The 23,267-nt window shown below is 41.7% G+C and overlaps 1 protein-coding gene across 3 annotated transcripts in view; it reads right to left on the bottom strand.

Annotated features, from left to right (window-relative positions):
* The window catches only part of LOC128754941 (rho GTPase-activating protein 6-like), a 74,098-nt gene that overhangs the window by 12,501 nt on the left and 38,330 nt on the right, over positions 1-23,267 (bottom strand). For all 3 annotated transcript variants that reach the window (XM_053857959.1, XM_053857950.1, XM_053857969.1), the window contains 2 exons: positions 4,975-5,134; positions 308-379 (listed from right to left, as the gene is read on the bottom strand). In XM_053857959.1, coding sequence (XP_053713934.1) covers positions 308-379; positions 4,975-5,134 — 232 coding nt within the window. The remainder of the gene's footprint in view (positions 1-307; positions 380-4,974; positions 5,135-23,267) is intronic.

The raw sequence follows: 23,267 nt of genomic DNA, 5'->3' as shown, positions 1-23,267 counted from the left end.
AAAGCAATCAAGACGCTATTCTAAAAATTCCGCAGTGCATTCTCAGCTTTGTAAGACTGACACAACATCCCTGTATCCGTTTGCTCTTGTTGTCTTCACATATACAACCATATCAAATAACTTGCCCAGAACTGGTTGGCTAAGCATTTGATCCATCTAATCTAAATACAAAGCGTGAAGGCAAAGTTGTTTTTGTAACCTATCGGTTCACCTGCCTGCGGGGCAGCAGACCACCGCGAGACTTCCGTCTCAGCGATGATGGGAAGGAGGGGGGCGCCGAGAAAGCACAGTCCAGACACGAACATACCTTTGTCCTTGCTCTTTTCTTTGGCTAGCGAGTCCAACTTCCTCCTCAGCGACTTCTTCCTCTTCTGTCCATCTGCAGAAGAAGGCAAAAATAAACCAATCATGAGGTGTCTTTCTTCGCTCTTTGCCCTCTGGAGTTTCTCATCTAATGAGCTTGTGTCAAGAATGCAGACATGAATTATCCACGGGAGGAAGCTTGTCTATGAAGTCAAATCCGCTTAACGGAATCGTCTGACAGAATTGGCCATGGTCTTAGTCAGCATCTGTTGGACTTTATTAAATATTGTTTACACGACCTGACCATGTATTTTTACGCTGATGTCAGATAATACCAAGGGTCAACACCGAATTACATATGAAGAGTTGACTGTAACATTCAATGGCCTCATGGCCTCTTCACGTCATGTCGAGCTGCTTCTCTGAACAATTATGTGGGGTTTTACTTTTTTTTTTTATTATTATATAACAGCGGCTAAACATTAGGAAGAGTAGCAAGACAGGTAGATAGAATTTGTTGATGTCCTCCTGACTTCTCAATGGAGACATGTAGAGGGGTTGGACTTTAAGCCTTAAAGCTAAAAAAGCTTTCAGGTGTCCAACCCCTGTAACTCGACTTTGACCAGAAAAAGATTTGTGCTGTAGATTTAAAATGTGGAATATGCATCACACAAGTCATCAATAAAGGGATAAAGGGAAAAAAGGGATCAATAAAGTCTAGTCTGAGTCTAACTCTAAGTCTGTGTTGTATATTGATCCATTAAGGATTCAATTGATGTCCATGTGTCGCCGTCCTCTGTGTTTCCTGACACCACAGGTAGCGCACCACAATAAAGAAAGACTGAGGTTGGTGGAATAAGCCATTGGGTGGCGTTCTTGCCACTCTGAATAATTCCATGTGTCACTTGGTATATACAACATGTCAAATGATGCGTTTCACCTCCAATAGCTACTTGGTGTCCCCTCCTTTTGGAATATCAAGAACATTTCTACGCCACTGAAGCACCTATGCGGCAACATGTAACACAAAAGTTTACTGTCTATCAGTTGCTGTTTGACGCCTTGGGAGCAGGCTTTTAGCTCGAGGGCGTCCGGCGGACGAAAACATGAAAAAATGGACGCCCTCCAGCAGTCTAAACCGGACGCCCTGTTTCGTCAGCAGGATGAATCATTTTATGCCCTCAGCCCTTGACTCTGGCTGGACAAAGCTCAGACCGCGCCTCCTTTGTTATGGGTGATCAGAAGCAGAACTTCTGCTAACATGAATATTATCACATCTAAGCTCATATGACCACAGTGACTGCAAACAGCATTTCTGAAACTGGAAACTCAACAGGCTTTGATGTGAGTCGGGACTTGGAAAAGTGAACCTTATGCGACAGTAGCCCTGGCGTTGGCCTTAACTCAAAGCAGCACTGGGATGCAGAACAGAATGACTATCATTATTTATGGACGAAAAATAGACAAGCAGAGTAACTCACAGTTACAACCCGACAGTGGAACAACTGCCAGCTGTCACGAAATATGGGCCTATTATTTTGTGATTCATGATTAATCCAGAAACACCTACACTTAAAAGATTCAGAATTGAATATTGTTTTGCTGCTTTCACAAGGTGTTGAACTCGATCATGAATTTTGATGCATTCAAGTTTGGCCGGATTAAGGACCTCAGCTTGAACTGCAGATGTTCCCTTCAGCTGTAACAAATAAGATGTTCAGGAAATTCTATCCGGCTCCCTCAGAACACTTAATGGCAGCATGAGCCAGTTGCGTCAGAAAACAGGTTGAGTTTCTCTACAGTTTAACACTTGCTGACAATTCTCAACATGCGGCACAACTTCTGTTACGATTATTTAACTGCTGTTGTTGTGTCAGTTTTGCTTCGCCCTAAAGCGGCACAGCTTTAAGAGTGGAAGGTCAGGTATTTAGTGGAGTGCCACGCTTGGAAAGGGTGTGAAATATGAGGAGAAGGAAAGCAGATGTGATGGACAGAGAGAGAAGAAGCAGATAGGAAATGGTTTGGATTTTTGACAGATGGCTCCCAAAGCTGAGCGGAAATCCCCCAAACCTCCAAACCTCCCCAGTTTGACTCAGGCCAACTCTGAAAGAGAACCATCATCCCCACTTCATCCTTCTGCTTCTTCTCTCCACTGTCAATCTCAAGTAGGTTTCCCCTTTTCAAAACACAAGAAACAGGGTCATGCTCTTCAAACACGCAGACCAAAAGAGAGAGAAAAAAAAGAGTAATTAGTGGTTTGAAACAGTACACGAGTTGAAATAGCAGGAGAACACATGGCAGCCATGAGGGGATCTGCAAAACATACGCATCAGAGACAGGTTGGTATTAAATGGTGAGGGGGAGAGCTTCAGACTCTGCCTGGAATGCTCGGCCTGGGATAATCCATTAGCTGCACTGTATCGCTAAACGCAAGCATTATGTCTTCAGCATGTGCGAGTAAAGGCTTCTATTTTTGGGTCTGAAGATCACTGATGGAGACTAGTGATCAGTTGCAAGTTACAATGATGAGCACAAGCACCAGGGATTTGTAGAAAGGTGATCTGTGAGGAAAGACAGGACAGAGATGAGAGAATGTGCTGTACATTAAAAAAATAAAAAAAATGTCTGCTGCAGGTGGCTGTTCCTCTATGTGTGTGGCCGCTGCATGTGGGAGGGGTTGCTGAGTGAGTGACGTCTCTCCAGAAGTGAAGAGGTGCCCGGTGCGTGTCCAGCTCTGAATGTGCGCTTCTGTGCAGTTTGGCTGTGACAAAGTCATAAACCAAGTCACGCTCTGTCCCAGACTCGCCTCATCCCTGTCCCAGCTCCAGCCCACAACAGGACATCAAACCCTGGAGTGAGCGCTCCAGCACCTCCCCTGTGACACTCTACCACGGTCCAGTGCAGAGACAGGAAAGGTTTTACACCTCAATATGAAGAAAAAACAGTCAGTAAATGTAGCTAACGGGACACGTCTGCATATAGAGGCTGCGTTACACACAATAACAAAGTGTGTTGCGGGTCAGCTGATCGGGATTTTCGTTCGAAATCCGAAGCAAAAAAATCTCGAACGTTTGAATTTTTGTTCGAACTCCATTTTGTTCGAAGTCCAAGACGTTCGAAAACCGAGGTACCACTGCATATTATTCTTTATTTACGCCGTTATTAAGCCATCGGTGACTAATAGTTGTTGGCAATGTCAACTAGTCGTTGCAGCCTTGCATCGTGTTGGCGTGAACATCATGTTTTGACTGTATTTTAATGTCATCATAAACATTTCTAAACACATATAATAATAATTAGCGCATAAATATAAACTAGACAAATTCAACAGTAAATGACTATATATACTGTTCTTCTCAAGTTCAAGTCACCTAAAAACACGGCTGGGGACACAAACTTTGAAATGTAATATTTAGTGAGCAGAAGCTTCTGACGCTGCTGAAGTTTGGTTTACACAAGAAAAGTGGGCACTCACTTCCTCCCCCACATATTGTCGCCCGTGTTAGACGTTAGTCTGAGTTAGTAGGAAAAAAACAGGATGTGGTTAACAACTTGAGTTTCGTGGGCATATGTAGTACATCCGTCTTCTTCTTTAGTCTTTCAATATTTCCCATTACAGGTTGCCACAGCAAGTCCAGTTCATCTGCCCTGGTTCACATATGTCCTCCTCATGTCCTCCTTCATAACATCCATGAAACTCAATGTTTGTCTTCTCCTTTTGTAGTTTGCACGGTATTTTTGTTCTTCCCACATGTCCCCTGTCTCTCTTCTCTTCATGTCGAAACCACCTGGGTGTGGCCTCCCACAGGCGTTTTTTTGTTTCTCAAATTGTTTTCAGCAGCGGCATTAAGAATCGACACTACAGCAAACTGACCTGACTTGGCTCTTCAGGTCATGACAACACATGAGATCCTCTACCTCACTGGTACTCACAAGCAATGAGGTGGGTTTTCATCAGCAAAAAGGAAGGACTATAGGCCCACTACCATCCAATAGACCTTCCCTTTCACTCCAGTGCCAAATCTTCTGTCACAGATCACCCCGGACAGTTGTGTCCACCTGCTCCCCCATGCCTGCACTCTTCTCTTCACCTCTTAAAATCTCTTTCCATCACTCAACATGGCTTATTCAAAATACTTTAAATCATCCATTCTCACCACCTACACTCCCTGCGCCTTCACCAGCTCACCTGTCTCTTTCCTTCACACACGTATTTTATCCTGGTTCAACTGGGTTTCGATCCTCCTCTCACCACCTCTTCCAACTCTACTCTCACTAAAGACCCCTATATTGTCAGAAACCTGACACACACTTTCTCTGATGCTCCATACAACACCATACTCCCTCTCTAGGAACTCTGTCATGGGTTTTCTTTAGATCCACAATGACACCGTGCTGCTCCTTCTGACCTTCTCTGGACATCTCGGTCAACAACCTGATCTTTCTCGGCACCGCAGTGCTGCTCACTGACGCTGACTTTTCCTCTAAGCCTGGTCTCAACATCTGCAGGGAAGCACAAGGTTGCATAACTGTAAAAAAGAAAGGTTATCACCTCATAAGGGCGAGGTCAGATTTACAATCACATAACTGTCAAAGATGAAATGTTAAAGCAGTAAAACCCACAATTACACACCGGAGCACACAAAAGTGTGTGTCGCAACATGCACCCACCTTTTGGCATGGTTATCTGACAGCCAACGTCGTGGTCCTGATGTAAACGGCTGAAGGCTACTTCTTGAAGCCTGGCCCTCTCAAGCTCCGACAAACTCTGGATGGCAACCGGCATCAAACGCACACTCCGACCTGACAGGCTGCGCCAGGTAAAATCCCCCTGAAGAAAACAGAGAAAAGAGAGTTATATTTGGTTATTTTGACAAAGGTGATTTACACAGTTAAACTGCAAACTACTCATGTGTTATGTATTGTTTTATAGAGTTTAAAACAGTGATTCTTAACCATAGGGCGGAAGCCCATGGTTGGGCCACGAGCGCCCCCTAGAGGGCCACTTAAAGCTTTGTTTTACACCTCTGGGCCATGAGGCGCTCAGTTTTTATACACTTGCACTTAGATGTTAGTTATGCTCTTTTTAGTTTATTTACGGAAAAAAAAAATATTTTGTTTTATTATATTGATTTCATTCAGAATTTTATTCTTGACATACAGTTTTTTTTTCTCAATATTTTCTTTCGTAAATTTGATAGACATGACTTGCTCCAGGTTCTGCTGCTGGTTGGACTTTTCCATGACAAATATCTTTGCGCTGATCACATGGTTTTATGTCATTTCACAAGGTTGTGGTTTGTTAACGTGTGTGGTTATTGAACACAAATGAAATCAGTAATTCTGAACTCAGAAATCAGTAATTGCAGTAACGAATCAGTTCTATTCCTTGAATGGGCCCCGGATCCATGAGGTGGGCCCCAAGATCAAAAAGATTACGAACCCTGGTTTTAAAGAAGTAGTGCCAATGTGTTTATGTCATGACAGATGCTTCAAATAGTGTTATTTTCTGCCATATCACTCAACCCTAACTGGGTCTGTCCTGTGCAACTCATGTTTCATTGAGGCAGCGCATGACCATAAATGTATAAATGCATAAATGACTGAATGTTTAATCATATTTAAGGAATGAAATGAGTGTTCCATGACACATTTAGACTTTGAATTGCTTCTAGCAGGCCATAATATCAAATGGACAATAAAAATAATGTCATGTTAGATTTCATAACCTGCATGTCAATATAACCCATATCCATCCCTATAGATGCTAAATCTTTAAAGCGCTTGTCGAATATTCCAGTGAATACCTATCTGCTCATGTCCTCCTACACGGCATCCATGAACCTCATGCTGAAGGTTGTCTTCCTGATCGTAATGTGAGTCACATTGAAGGGCAGACAAAATGGACGACTGAAGTTTTCGGTTATCTTGGTACAAATGTTTGCTGATGTCTCTTGATAATACAGTAAAGACACATTAGAGCATCTACTTTTACATGAATAAAATGTATAACCAACTTCACACAAGCACGTTTTGCCAAGCCAGATCACATTTTAAAAGCTCAAGTGTGTCATGCACACGTAAACAAAAGCCAGTGGGAAAATCCTTTGCTTTTCGGTGGAAGTCAGGACATCCTAAAGTACTGATGGCTTTGCAATACGCTTCAACATAAACAACCATAAAGGACATATGTGAGAGTGGGTGTTTGGAAGGTACAGAAAACAGACATCCTGCTCCTTTTGATGCAGTCGACCTGTTTCTGTTTTTATGGCTCAGCAATCAAAATTGAATGGGATTGTGATGAAACTATGGAAATCCAGAGTGCACTTGGGCTTTAATGAACATTTGAGTCATTCAAATCTCTGGTCATGCATTCCTCTTCGTCTGCAGAGAGATGAGGTCAGGAAAAGGGAGGGGTTAGGGGAGAGCGGGAAAAGACAATATATCTAATGCCTTATCCAGACAGTCGGTTTACGAGGGTCATTCTCGGTGCTTCATTTATTTATTTCTTTATTTTACAGGAGGAATGACTTTGTTCTTGTTATCTACTCTGTACAATTTAAAAAAAAAGTATTTGGTTTCAGGTCAACAAAGTGCATACATTCGTCTAGAATGCATTTTCTAACCTTGTGTATCGACTGTTAACAGCTAGAAATTCAGTGCAGTGTGAAGGTGTCCATGTTCCACTCTAGTGAAAGAGCAAACAGGGCAAGAAAACTGGCTGTCGAACCAGGAAGACAATGTGGACATCTGAATTCTTTCCACATTTGAATACCAGAAAAGAACTGAGAAAGTGCAAAACTCCGCCAAGCAGCTTCAGTCCACCCCCAACATTCTAATCCAAACAAAAGTCCAAGGGCAGTCGTGCATTCAATGTGCATATACAGTAAATATCACACAACCCATTCTAAACAACTCAGATTTCTTTTTTTTTTGAGATTTGGGTGGAAAACGGCATTTATGAGCAGTTTATGGTTTTATTTCTGTCAATACCAAACACAAGTCATGGTCAGCCTCAAGTCAGCCAAGTCATGAAGTCATGACAACCACCACAGCTTTTACAGAATGTGGTCAATAGTAAATGTGACAGTGTTTTCATTCATTTCCCATGAAAATAGCAGAAACACCGTGCATACTATGGACCGTCCTTCTTTATCCGCTTGGGTAAAGTTAGCGTCTCCTCCTCGCACGTCACTGTTAATAGTTACAACCTGACAGTATTAATTTAAGTAAACCAAATGAAAGTAAAAACACATAAATTATTAAGCACGCAGTGAACACATGAACACATAGTGAGTCCCAGACTGCTGCATTGCTCAATGACCCCCAGTCTCCATTATCTGACTCCAAATATATGTTGAACCTAGTCAATGATTGATGCCATTGGTGAGGGCTGACTACAGAGAAAAAATATGTGGAAAGATGAAAAAGAACGCATAAAAGCAATAGTACTTCTGACATGATAGAATAGAATGGAAGAAAAGCCAACCTGAATCATTTGTTCCTCGTCCCGTTCCACTTATTCCCTAAAAACTCAAAATCCACCTCTAACTTTTCAGATTATTTTGAGCACAGGTTTCCGTTACATGCGAACAATTGTGGTGCACCTATAACGCACATGTTAAAACAAAGCTGAAACATCAAACAAGCAGAAAACACATAAAGCATCATGTAAATGCATGATTGTGGTGGCTTTGACATGACGGAAAATTCCCAAAAAAACATCATAAACTCTGAAGTCTGTTGTTTGCGGAACTGTGTGCCGGCTTTTTGTCTGTTTTTTTATTGATCAAAAATGAATGTCCCTAACTCTAAGGCCTAGTTTAAATGGAAAAAAAGAGACGGAGAAAATTCCAATTTCAATTCAGTCAGTGAGGATTTCACAACACAATGCATTCAATATGAAACACAAACCCTTCCAGTGAGCTTCCTTCAAGAATCCCACCTCTCTTTTTACAATAAGGACTCTGTTTAAAAATATTTTTGTTCTACTTTTTTGTTATTTAAACCCCATTCAGTGCAGTAAAGCAACAGAGCCAACAAGGCATAATACGACCTTGGCGACCTGGAGGGAGTCACTTGAGTGAATCCCAAAAAGAGGGTCCAGCATTGCCCGACTTAATGGAGTATTTGACGGGGCAGTGTGTTAGCAAGTCCTTATCAGTGGGAGAGGAAACCCTTTCCACTCCAGCTTGACCTCACACACAGCTTGAGGGGTGCTTGCACACATCTACACACACTCTGCAGTAGAAAAGACAAACAGTGGGAGAAGTCAAATAAGAGGCCCATTCTTTGGTTGAGCTGGTTCTGCCCAGCAGGACTGCAGACAGGGATGGATGAGCTTCACTTCTTAAGTGTTGGGCAATGAAACCTGTGGAATGCTGACAGGAGAGACGAGAGCAACCCAGCCATCAACGCTGGACTTCAGCAACAATGAGTCAAAAGCCACTGACCTGCACTCTCCCCAATTCAAGATCACCAACCATGACTTTCCAAAGCCAGCCTTCGCAATGTGTTTTCGTCCATGTGATGAAGAATGTTGTACTATATTGTCGTGTGATTTATGGGGGTGAAGAAGACATCTGCAACCACTTTTGCCGTCACTTTGATTTTCTTCTCTACGGCCTCGCAGACACCATTTTCACAAACCTGAGCTGTAGACGGGATTCAGGTTAACATCATGGGACTCTTGAAGTTAGGAAATGCAAATCTATTCCTGATGATAAGAGGCACCTCTTTATTGAATCTGCACTTTCACTCGTTGTGCTGCACACTCTTCTCAAGACAGGACATTGGCTTCCCCCAGATTCTGTTTCCCGTTGTCTTGTAGAGGCATTTGAGACACAGTCTATTGAAACACGCCGTCAAATTCGGATACAGCCGGAACAAGGCTTACATCCTTTTGTGAGGTTGGATCACGGCTTTCATTTGGCATCAAGAAAGTAATTCATAGTGAAAACCGGTGACTTTAAATTCGGAGAATGGCAGAGGGCATCTGACTGATATTGCGAGTCATATTTCACAACATGTCAGGCTTTTAGCTCTGAGGGCATCTGAACTGCAAAACATGAAAAAATGGGCGCCCAGTTTTTCCTCATCGGGACGGGATAATGTCCTGTAATTTCGCTGAATATGAACGAAGCTTGCAGTTTTTCAACACTTTTGCAGCCGTAGCTTGGCCATCGCAGCCGTCATACTTGTTTACCGCCGTAATCTCGCGGTTATCCACATCTCGAGTGTGGCGACTCACGGCATGGAAGCGCGCAGATAAGTTCCAAACGTTAAACAATCATTTTACAAAACTAATTCACAGCTTTTTAATGGCACATCCCGTTTGAAAATCCAAACTAAAAGCCTGCGGCATATTGACAGCAGCAGTACGCAGGGAAAATCTCAACCAAGGGGAAAATCTCAGCATAGCGGGTCTCCAACTCCAAGCATAGGGGCTCCTACATGGTGAAAAGCTGGGGTGAACCATGTCTTTATTTGATCACCAATCCTTATCATCCGTCAAGCATCAAGAAACTTGCCTTACTTCGAATGGCTTGGTGCCTGGGCCGCCGGTTGCCTCAGTAAGATGATGTCAACAGTAAAATCTAAGTCCGTACAAAGGTGTTTTTCTGACAGATTCATCTTGTTTTGATGGTGTGGTCACCTCTCAACAAGGTCCGAGGTAGTCTGGCCATAAGAGACAGCAACACAGCTGGACTGAATAAGGTTGAGAGCATCAATTTCTTTGAGCTCTAAAATCTTAAATTATTTTGTGGAGAGGTGTGATGATAATGAATGGCTGTTAGAACAAAAAAGTGGGGGTGGTGCCACGAGTTAGTGGCTGCTCGCAACAGTACAGACTGCATGATGAGAACTTCTTGAGCCGCGACATCGACAGAACACATAAAATGACTTGGCAAGCCAGATTCAGCCCCCGGGCCTTGCTTTTGACACCGGTGTCATTACACTGTTTATAATAAGTGAGACTGACTTTCCACCACAAGTTGAACATTTCGCTTTTTACTGAACCCTTTCAAATCTCTTCCAAGCTCCATTCAGTGAGCTCAGTTGTATTTTTCCAAAAATGTCACGTCGAAACTATTCACCTGAAACGGCACACGCGCACATTATTGTAATAACTGTAACTCACAAGGTCAGAAAGAACAAGAAACATAAACTGTTATTTGGACCTGTCATAGAAAAGCATGTAATGTCGCTTCTATTTTGGAAAACAGGACATGCGGCACAAAAATAAATAAACGCGTCAGTTTCCATGACAACAGGGACACACAAAAAGTTGATAAGAAGTGAGAAAAACGGCACCGAGTGACATGTCAGCACCATGTTCACTCAGTCAGACTGAGGGAAACTTGTTGCTATGATACTGAGTATCAATTATGCCGAACTCAAGGTGAAAATAACTGATGGTGAAATTATGTTGCGCTGCCTAGGAAACAACTGCAAAACAGGACATCATACAAATCTACAGCTAATGTGAGCAGAGACCGCTGTTGCATTTTTACTTTAATAACCTTGCGCTCCATTGACAGCACTGAGCCACGAGTTGTCAATACGCTGTTGTGATTGGCCTCTATTTGGCCAAAGCATTATGTTGGAGGACATTGGAAAAACCACTGAATACAACTGGTGTTGACGTAAATATGAGGGCTTTTAGCATTGATTTATTTTGGTTATGAACAAGTGAAATCATCCATTCACGACCTCACTTGTTTATCACAGTGAAATGTAAGGTACAAGGTATCACACGGTCACCGAAGAGATGAAAAAAAAAAAAGAAAGTATGTAACATGGTCAGTCATTGGTCATGACTGAGGAAGATTTGCTTGTTCCCAGTGAAACAAAAGTGGGTCAAGGCAATCCAACGCTTTCAGAAATGACTTGCTGCTCGCACTGGACAAGATTTCCGTTTAGCTCTGGTCCAGAAGTAAAAAAACAACTAGTGCTGATACGATGACAACAAAATACAAAAATATAATATCTCAATATCAATATGATTGGATATGACTGTGGGTTTTTTATGAAAACAAAATTTTGGTTTACTCTTTATGTACAATAACAATGTACAAGAACAACTTCAGTCTGTGAAATCTTAGGGCTAAATTATATCAGCGATTTAGCACTGCAGAAATTTGAGCTGCCCATGGAAGGGATCACATTTGCTTCAGACATACAGTAGCTTCATGCAGGATGTGCAGGGGCAATAGCTATTGTTGGTTTTGTGATATTACTATCTTGAATGTTTATATCCCACTACTGTTGTGATAACGCTATATTGCCCCGGCCTAACTACACAAAGCAACAGGATTGTGTATTGTTACCATATATCAGAATATTCCTCCGATATACAAATCATATACAGCTGTGGCTTCAGTTATTGCTTTTTAAATCAGTGTTGTTGAAGTTTTCGTAAGCACAATTGTGTAGGAGTGCTGCAGCATCACAATAACAAGGGATCCATTGCCAGTTTTCTTTCTGAACAAAATATATATACAAGTTTCACTGCAGAATAAGCATGCAGAAAAGGATTTCATTTGAGCATTTTGGGCAAAATATAAGAAATGAGAGGGTTCGATGTCTTCAAATTTTGGTTCAAACCAAAAGCGGCATTGACCACTGAAGGAGAAAATGTGTTTCACTGGTGACTCAAGGGCACAGGAAAGGGAAAGGCATAATTTAGAAAATGACAAGGATTGTTTTATCAGGCTGCAACAATTGTCTGCATTATCTAGAAATGTTATTTGAGCTATTCCAGGATATCAGTGGAACAGCAGGAGGGCATCGGTTCATGTGGATTCAGATAAAAGACGCCACCAACTTGTCCGCAGTGTAATTTCACTGCTGTTGTCTTTGTGGCAGTTGAGTCTCACTGACCCTTGAGCAAGCTTTCTGTGCCACAGGGCTGAGCCTGAAGAATGCTCAAAGATTTCTCAACGCTCTCTCTTTCTTTTTTTTTTTCCCCTTCATAGGCTGGCGTCATGCATGCATGTAATAGATTGCTTGAACTGACCCGAAACCTCTTCCAGGATCACATCTGCTCGTAATTACTGACAGCACCAACATGTCAGCCGCCATGTTTGTGAGTAGACCTGTCACACATCGTCGATGAATAGAGATCTACACCTGTTTTGGGTTGATCTTGATGCAATTTTAGGGGAAACTAATCGAACCAATTGCGGATCTATGTTGAGATGAACATGCTAGGGATGGGACCGATCCGACCCAGAATTACGTTTTTGACAGATCGGGAATTGCCCAGATGAAGAGTTGAGTCTGAGCTTTATGTTTTCAGCGTGATCCCTTCACAGTCAGCTGCTCTGTGAGTTCTCTGCAAACTGTAGAACGGAGAGCAGAGCAGCAGTCTCAGACTTCAGCGAAACACGTGTAGCTATTTACCATGCAAGCGTTTAGCAGAATGCACCCGGAGCAACTCCCTTATTTCAGTCCTGGGATGTGCTGTACTTATGGGTCATTTGGTAGACGTAAATAAAGTGGAGTGGTGGTGTTCGCTGACGAAACATAACAAAAGTGCGAGACAGCGACACAGCATTAAGGGAAGCGTCGCAGCATGTGAGCAAACAGTGCATTGGATGCTACCAACACAGTGTCTCCTTAAGTTACTCAAATATATCCGATGTTGGACTTCAGACGTCACCTGACAGTCAGAAAATGGATTTGTTTATACTCCAAGGCTAAGTATATGATGTTTTGCTGATCAAATGAAGCAGCGTCTTGTATACAAATTTGTTTTCAGGATAATGTTTTCCTGACTTCCTTCTGTGGTCTTACACTGACTTTGGGTTGCCTCCTCTAGCTAAAAAAAACAGCTAGCGCACTCTAGTTTTGGACCTGAGGACTATCAGTCCAAGTATAGGGATTGGATCAGAAGTCCAAAAATGAGGCTCGGTGCATCCCGAGAACATACAAATAGGATTCATAAAATGGAACAAGAACAAAACCATTTTGCAAAAGTTAAAAAGTTAGCATGCACAGGTGAAGAGGAGAAAAATCTATCAAGACCACAATCATTATTTCTACTTCAAATGGTTCGGGAAACGTCAGTTCGAGATGTTTTCTACGTGTCGGTTGAACTGTGAAAAAATACTGGATAAGATTATCAGATTAATATGGAGGCATATTAAATGTTAACACTTGAAACAAAGATATATCACATACCTCCCACGCACCAGTGTAATCACGTCACCTGACGCATATTGCAAAAAAAAATGCGTTACCACCCTGTTTCTCCAACTGACTCACACCCCTATATATATATATATATATATATATATATATATATATATATATATATATATATATATATATATATATATATGGAATTTTTTAAATATTTTTTTGTGATGAGTGACAGCCTGCATAGTTTCTTATTTGAAGTCTATTTCGAGGAGGTATTTGCAGGGCTCCGACAGCAAGTGTTCAGGGTTTGATTTTGTCTTGGGTTGGGAGCAACATAAGTGAGATTCCTTCCTAATATCTTTGGGTCATTGCGCCATGTCATGTCACAGATGGCAGCTGTAATCACCAGATCTATTTCGTGGGACATTCCAGGACTGATGTGCCGTGCTTATTGTCTGGGAGTGGTTTCAGAAAAGAGTCAGTTCTCATGGTGCTGACTCTGGAGGGCACAACAATGTCGACAGGCTTGATGGGAAAGCATCGCTCACAGGAACTAATAATAGAATAATTAATGATTGACCGCTGAGGAGAAACATACAAGTGCACTAAAGTAAAAAAATGATCCGTATCATCTGAGCGAGGGAGTCGAATTAGGAGAGATAAAACAGTAAAGGTTATTATTTCAATTCTTGGTCTTGGGTCGCAAACCCAGATGTAAAGTCTTTCACCAAAATAGCTCCAGTCTAGTCATTTTTTAAGCACCGTTTCTTATTATATCTTTAAGGTATCTTCATAAAAAGTGCTCCGCAACTTGAATATATACTCCAAAAAAATGATCACTACACAGCAACAGCACCCAATGAACATATAAACACACCACTCTATTTTTCACACCACCTCACACAGCCACAATTTAAGTCTACAGTGTTCCAACGCACCCGCCACTGCTGCCTCACTCACCTTCAACTGATTTGCTGCACACAACTGGACTTACCAGATGTTGTACTCTGGACAGCCACAGTATCCAACTTTTTTTAAAAAGACCATCTGCTTGTCAACAAAATCCAAAAGAGGAACTCATTTATTTTCCCAACCAACCCTGAAAGTTGTATTATTATTCTGTTTATAAGCAAACAAACAATGAACAGAGAGATTCCTTGCAGATAACCACTGCCACTCCGTGATTGGTGGGGGGTAATAAAAGGACAGAAAAATGACTGAGACCCAATTATTATCATCATGATGACTTGTTCAGATAGTGGTGAAAGCAAGCCATTTTGTGTCGGCTTGAGTAATACACAAATAACTGGCCTCTTCTCTTCTTCTTTGATATGTTCCAGCATTTTCCGGCAAGAGGTTGTCAATTTTTAAATAGTGTGAGCCAAAATTATGCTGAAAAATATCTAAAAGGAACAAACAAAATCTCTAAATATGTTATAAATTACAAAATGCAACATGAGGTCAGTAGGTAACCCATCCTGTCAGGCATGGTACACAAGATGTGCAGGTTAACAACAAGCATTTTATCCTGAAGCTATATTATTTTCCTAAACTTCCCTCTTGCTGTGTTCTGCACGTGTCCGCCCACAGAGACGAAGAGACTGGATGACTGACAGGTAGGGTCACTCTCCATTCTGCTCTGGAGCAAACACGCCAAGACTGGCACACAAGACCTTGACAGTCCTCACAAGAGGATTAGAAGACAACAATACCTCCACGCCAGCAACTATTACCAAGGTTGCTAAGTTCACACACACGCCGATGAAAGCAAGTCGTGTTTTAGATACTCAACATCTATCAGTTGCAATACAAGTACAGTTTCATGGATCTTTAAATGTATTCAGTCTCATTGTCTTCAAACATATCCTGCACAACATTCACAGACTTCTTCATCCACACTTGCACTCTGTGGCAGTGTTTCCCTAAATCCACTTCAGACTTAAGTGCAACTCCTTCGGATCCACTCTGTACTTTTCTATCAACATCCTCAGTGCAGACTGTTTTCTTATGATTCACTCGATTTCCAAAGCATCAAGCTCACTATGAAGTCACAAGATCTTTTAACTGGATTAGTAAAGATTCACTAGTCTTATTCGATTAGCCAGTTTTAAGGAAGTACAGGGAAAATCATTATCTGCAACACTGTTCACACATTGACCAGGAATTGGTGTGTGAAGCCAACCATCCATGGGAGACTCAATACAATAGATTTAACAACAAGCAGATCACTAACTCGAGCTCCCAAACCAACATAGTCATCACGCCCTCTTATCTCAGCAATGATTTGCAATTCAAAATAGGAGACGGTGAGAGATCCTGGTCTGGCACATTTACCTGAATGAACCAGGGCAAGAATGGATGCACAAAACAAAGCTTTTTCTTTACCCTCTGCAGCCTTTAGCAAGTGCTGTAGTGTGGTGTAGAGTGTATAGTCAAATGTTACAAGTGTCACTGCAGCAGCAAAAGACAAAATGAACACAGTTTTTGTGCATAATGAATTGCTATTTAATAGGGAAGCACTGAATATTTGGTGGTCGAATATATTGGGCCAAATAGTGCAAAAAAAAAAACCACATTCAGCTTCGGTGACCTTTCACCACCAATGGTGGCGTAGTACACAATGAACATGGAGAGCAGACTGAACAATGGTTTTCACTTCAAATCGATAAACACAATTTAATAAAATGCGTTTTTCAAACACGAAAGAGCTGTGCAAGACCGCTTGCTAAATTCTGGCATCCCAGAGCAACATTCTCAGAGAGGACGTTGTGGGAAACTGGCAACACAATCCTCCACTTCAGCCCACTCCCCAGCTCACTGCCCTGTCGGGGGGTGATGGTGACCAAACAGGTCAACACAGGTCTAGAGGATTTTGACTATCTGATGCACATTCAGTGGCCAAATATATTTGGCTAAAGAGTCTGAAAAGACACAGTGACACATGCCACAAATAGTGATCAAACACCTTTGCAGCCCAAACAATGATTTTCGTGTCTAATCGGCAGTGTGTTGTCATAGAATGTGTTTTTTAAATACAAAAATGTGCAGCAGAGGTGAAATGAGATCCGCGAGACCACTGACAATATTCTGGAAACCCACCTCAAAGACACAATCCTCCACTTCAGTGGTGATAGTCACAGCACCGACTCCCTCAATCACTGCCTGGTCGGAGCGGTTCAATACTAGTCAAAATTATTTTGACTTTCCAACCCATGCATCACACATTTCCTCCTCATTTGAATATTTCGTATCAAAAGCGGGTGGTTCCGACCATCATCATGGCAATGCTACAGTGCAAAGTGTAATATAAAGTCTTGAAGTTTTCGGTTCTTAGCACTGGAGAGCGAGAATAGAATTGCAGTTTTCAATGAGTGTTCAAACAAATAATCTATTATTATTATTATTTGAAAAGCAAAGGCAGAAATATAAAACAGAAAATATTAAAAACATTCAGTAATCTAACTTTTGTTTGACAAACACCTATGTAAATGTGTTCTTGTGTCTCTTTATTTATTTAAATAACATTTAAAAAATGTAACCACTTTGGATATTCTCTGTGGCAAAGCAGGTGTCGACCTGTACCTGCTCCTTGTACCGTGGGTTTATCAACATAAAACCAGTTTTGAAATACATTTTGTTTGAAAGACTTATATAAATAGGTGAAAAACATTGTAGTGGTTTTTTTTCTTTGCTGCACCCCTTCAATTGATGCAAGAATAATACTGACAAAGTCAAATCTGATTTGAAATGAACGTGAATTATCAAATGTCATACAGCACCTATGCATTTAACATGCTAACTCTAACTCCACCATTGTGTTTAAACCTCCTTAAAGGGGTCGGCATAAGACTTCATTAGATATATACCACATGATTTATGATGTTTCACCTTCGACAGTTGTCACATACATACGAAGAGCGTGGCATCACGAGGTGCGAATTGTTTCGGTGAGCACTCCAAGAGCATAGCCATGATGTTTTAGATGGTTGAAAACAGAGGGAGTGTGTTTCAGAACGGTAATAAATGTTCTACAGGAGTCTTTCCAACACAGCATTCGACTCGTGTGTAAATGTTATGGATCAACCTCAGCGCAGTAAAACGTCCGATATGATCTCTGCCAATAGCTGTTGGATGTTTTCATTAGAGTTACGCTTTGGAAATTGCCTGGGGCCAGGGCCAGACACAGCCAGCACACAGACACACGCACACGAAAGCACACAAACCTACTTCTCTATCAACACTCTTGTTTAGTCAATGCCTGATTTTCTGCGCTTTTTCAAGTTACGTAATGCTTATGCAAGAGCCCAAGACTTCAGGGTCAGGCCTCATTATTGCTGCTGGCCTTTCATATTAATCTGTCTTTAAAGTTGCCCACAGCTTCAGATGTCAATGCCAGATATTGAATTGGAGCAGAAGATTCTGGACACTTTGGAAAATCATAGCAAAAGAGAGTTAGAACGATACATAGTGACGCGATAACTAACATTTGCCATTTCAAACTATCTGAAAAAAATGTTCTCTTGATCGATTCTTGGTTGCCTAATCTTCCTCCAGGCTCACATGGATCGAGGGAGGTTGTAAAATAGCAGGGATTACTCAGTGCACCGCTATGATGAGGTTAACAAAGCCAAGCTCCGATCAATCCATGAGACACATGGCAGCCTTTTGTGTGCAAATGAAACGCGACAAGCGCACACGAGGCCGGCATGCTGCCGCACATCTGTAGCGAACCTGGCACACTGGTGCGAAACGCAGCAAGGAGGAGCATTTCACACAGCTTTATGGAATACTTTCCTGATCGAAACCATAGTTTAAAAGAAGTGTTTGTGGCCATTTGGAAAAAAATATGACGACAAAAAGAAGTAGATGAAAGAGGAAGAGTTTACATGTAAGAGTCTAAATCCTCACATTATCAGTTAAAATCTGATTTACAAAATGAACAATAGTAAGACCAGTCTAAATTCCTGAGAAAGAATTATTCAAATATAAACATATTCTCCACTGTCACAGTTGATAACAGCCCTCAGTGATATTAATGTTCCATCACACCTATTTCATAGTGAAAACTTATTTGAGATGAGTCATTCGCATCCACTAGGTTGTATGTTGTTTGGGTTTTTTTTTAGGAGTTGGGGGGCTTGTACGTAAATATTTTGGTTCACATTTTTTATTCAAAGTCACAACAAATGCAGGAGTTATTTTCATGCCTCAACAGTAACATGAAGTGAAACGTTGACTGCAGCTTGGAATGGACTTTCAGATTCCTTGAAGAATGGACTGGAATGTCAAACGGCTTTGGGACGTCATGGTTTCCCACTGAACATCAGCTAGCCAAAGTGACGACCGACCTCGGGCAGGAGGGAGGGAGGGATCGTGTCGGTGTATGAGCCGTATAACTTCATAGAACTTCGCAAAGCAGTAGACAACCTTAGATGGAAAATGTCACACACATGCCAGTACACGAAGTGTCGCAGTAATGCTCACGCACGAAGCGTAGAAGACGGCACACTGACTGTTGAGCTGGTGCTCTGTAGAACGGTGTTGTGTTTGTTGCCTCACTGCGTTCTGCCACTTTTATTATGGGGTTAAATTGCGGGTTGAGCGCACAGGTGTCCTCCTGCGCCCCATTTCATCCGCTGGCTTTGTGGCTTGAATCCAGCACAGACATAGAGTTCTTGTTTGGTTCCAGTTTGAAAACAAGTTTGCTCCTTATTTGATGCTCTTTACAGCGAAAGAGGTGCCAAATATTTTGTATGAATACTTAAATTAAGATCATTAAGTTGCAGTGGTTGTCATGACTTTTATGTGGAAGACAGCGTGACACAACAGTTTTCATCAAAATAAATACATTTTATTGAAACACTAAAAACTATGGCTGCCATAACAACAAAGCAGCCGCTATTAAAGTATCCTAAAAGCACCACAAAAACATGAATATTCAGTTGAATTCGAATTCTCACCAAGACTTAAACGTTGAGGTTATGGGCACATAGTTGTAGAGAAAGCAGATGATGCTGTCTTTCATTGAGTGAATTTCTATGAGAGTGTAAGCTTTGCAAATCATCGTACGAGTTGCAAATCGACAAGCTGTACAACTTCCTGAAGACCCCCCACCCACCGGTCACTGCCCAGAAACTCTTTGTCCCTGGTGGAGGGTTGATCATGTGACCATATATGTGTGCAACATCGGTCACAGTGAGGTCATCTTCTCTATTATTGATTTCCTCTGCAAACACTATAGAGTTACAAAGCTGTGGACAGTGTACGTCAACAGACTTTTTACAGAATTCCTTTGTTTCACATAATATTTGGTTGGCCAAAATGATGACTCATCAAGAGATATTTGAAATATTCTTCACATTTTTGTTAATGAAAGGTGTTTTTCTTGGCACATAAAGTGTACCACAACGTAAATGGTTGCGGTGGACATCAGCTTTTATATCAGGACGTTCTTATTGTGGACTCACTGAAAGAGAACAAAAAAGTAACTATTGAAACAGAGGTAAAAATCTAAAACTTACAGAATCTATTTCAAATATATATAGAGCAACATCAAACTTGTTCTAGGAATGATTTGATGAGTGATGAGTACACAGAACGGTGATGAAAGAACACTACTACTACGACTGTGTGGTTGTGCGGGTGCATGAGTGTGTGTACAGCCTGTTTTGCCTCACATTCCTTTGGCAACCTGGAGAGCAGCTAATCCTGTTCAAGTTAAAGACCACTTGAACTCCAGGGTCATGCTTTAGTTGTTTTTTCGCAAATGTTAAAAAAACACTACCTCTACCTGGGTAGCTAAGGGGTGCAAAGACATGAATTTCTGCTGCATAAGGAAGTATTTCTTTGCACTCATTTTGTGTCTCATAGACCAGTAATTCCACCTCACGGTCCATCTGTCTCTGCCTGGCCTTCATTCCTTCCTGAGGTCGCATTATGCCATTAATCTTTCCATTGTTTACATGCTTCTGATTATCTTCTCAGCCTATAGGCCACAGGCCGTGAAGCCAAATGGACTAAATAATCTCGGAAAAAGGGAGTTAGAATCCTACGGTAACACAATCTGAAACCCAGCTCAGAAATACACCTAAAAAAAAAGGCCATTCTTCAACAACCCAACTCCGACCAGGACTCCCACTACGGCTCTGGAGGGGTTTGATCCCCTTTAACAGAACTGACTCCACTCCTCAGAAATCCTGACCACTTTTCCCAGGTGTGCCCCTCAGACAACTTCTCCCAAACCACAAGACACACGTAGATCAAGCTCCCAAAGGGAGGATAGTTAAAAAGATAAAAGGCTTGCTTCATGAAACGCTACAACGTGTCTCTGCCTGTGATCTACAGTTCCACGATCCACCAGATGACGCAATTTTGAGAAAATGTTGACGTGACAAAAGCTATGCACAGATGAAGATTGACGTCACTAAATTGTCGCACAGGTTTATAAAACTCTAGCTATAAAGAGTTAAATCCAATTAGACAAGTGTGTTGCAGTCTACTGTACTGCTCTTGTACTGTAAATCTTATCACAACAATCCTCACCCATGGTGAAGCTAAAATCATCAGATATACTGGACCTCCGCTGATTCAAACGTTGACTTCACTCAACAGCCTTTAACAGCTGCTGTTTCATGAGGACTTTCCTTCAATCTGAATGAATGTCTTCTGATCTAAATCTTTGCTGTTTCCGCGACACAGAAATATAGTACGTGATTCAGATGAGCGTGGTCAAGCAGCAAGCATTTCATCTGTCTACTAGTCTGACATGTACAGTACTGCAACGCCAAAGACAAATAGCCGGAAGCGTAGAACAAGTTCCACACCACTTCCTCGATCCGTCAGTAAACAAACCACCTACTGTAACCTAGCTACACATTATACATGCAGTGTTTCCCTTTAAAACTTTATAAATGTTTATAAAAGTGATGGGAATTTATCAATTTGCATAATTCACATTGAGGAATGGAAATGTCTGTGTAATATATAGATTCCAGAATTATATGTTTAACTGAATAATGATGTATTATTTTAAAAATCTATGTCTCCAATCCTCACCTACAAGTAAACTGACACTGTTCCATCATCACGTCACATTACACAGTTGAAGACATTGGACATCGAAGGCAAATTTACCAATTTTAATCTTGTTATTTATTCTTTCTCAAACAGATTGATGAACCTCATGAATCCAGCTGTTGTGAGATTTACCATTTCTCCACTTGAGGCCACCGTAGTGTTACCTGCCTGTGTTGTTAAGGCTAAAATGACACACTTCACAGAACCCGTCAGGAGTCTTCGGTACCACCAGGATCTGTCTTGTTTTTCTCTCTATGCACGAGCATTGGAAGCGATCAAAATGTCTGGCGTGTGCAGTGGTGAAAATGCATGTGTCACACACCGAACGCGAGAGACTTCAGAGCCCGGTGTAACGTGCCAGCCCGTGCCTCTGTGCCCGCACCTTGACTCGAGGCTGTGCAGAAAGCAACGCAAACAGAGATGAGGATGATGCGCAGAGAGAGAAATGACACGTAGAAATGTAAATGGGAAATAAATCGTGGAGGTTTTTGAGCTCATTTAACAGGAGACTAGGTTAAAGCTGGTTAGAGCTATTCTACAGGAAAGGTAACTTTCTACAGACATATTCAGACAGACATGTTCATGGAGCATTTTCATTCAGATGCCGTCATGTAAATGCAGCAACTAAAAGACACACCAGATAGTTGAGCCATGTTTTGTATCCTCGGAACTCTTCAACTCTGGAAGAAAACAATGGTATAAATTCTCCTGGAATTGTGGGGACAGAGAAGACAACTGTGCTCTTCCAAAGCATTAATAACAATCCCAAAATGTACAAGAAGATGAATCCCCCCGAAAGGATGATTTGTAGTCTCACTGAGGAGCAGCGGCTGCGCAAGGTGATGAAAATTCTGGCAGGCTAATCTGCAGGACAGCACAATCCGTTCTCATTACTTAACGCCCAGTTCTGCTTTGTGAGCATGAGATGAGTATGTTCAAGCAGGCGCTGCTCATTGGACGATTGTCAGGTCACTGTTTGTGTTTTCCCTTACATTCCTGTCAAGCATGGAAACCTGTATGCAGACAAATACCTGGGAGGAAAATGTTAAAGTTCCAACCATAAAAACTTGCATAAAAACAAGGCTCTTGCTCCAGTTCTCGCTGTGTGTTCTCCCTTGTGACATTCCAAAGGCTCCATAAAAAGACAAGTCTTGAGATGGGTGAATTACTTCGGTGCTGTTGACAATAAAACTAGCAACTATCAATAACATCCAAAGAAAAGAGTGGGCGGAAGACTGAAACGGCATGACGGCCGTCTGTATCATGGGAAATGCCCAAAGTCTGCTATCGTCACGACAGAACGTCTACTCCAGGACAAGGCTGCGTGTGCTTTGGAAAACTTGTGATCAATGTAAATAAACTCCCTGTGCTGATGACTAAGGCGTCGTGGATAGTTGATGCCATCCGCCCACACAACACACTCTCATGTTTCCATCACTTCACAGGGCACTGCATTGAATACACTTCACTTCCTGCTTACATACATGCTATCGCCATGACAACTGCAACTAAAGCGACCCTGTCGGAGGACAAGATTGAAAGCCACCTTCAGCCTTTTGGGGGTATTCCTAAAAAGACTGTAAGTCTTGGTAACACTTCAGCTTTTTTCCTAGATCAGTAGCTCCAGGATTTGTATGGGAGTCAATCGGGCAAAAGTGTGGGTTTGCCTCGCGCATATTCTGAATGTGTCACAGTTTTTTCAGAGCACATCATAAGAGAGAGGACGAGTCTACTAGAATGGA

Source organism: Synchiropus splendidus, chromosome 1 (genome assembly GCF_027744825.2).
Source record: "Synchiropus splendidus isolate RoL2022-P1 chromosome 1, RoL_Sspl_1.0, whole genome shotgun sequence".
NCBI lineage: Eukaryota > Metazoa > Chordata > Actinopteri > Syngnathiformes > Callionymidae > Synchiropus > Synchiropus splendidus.
Note: the sequence above shows the minus strand (reverse complement) of the source record. Positions and strands in the feature narration are given on the sequence as shown.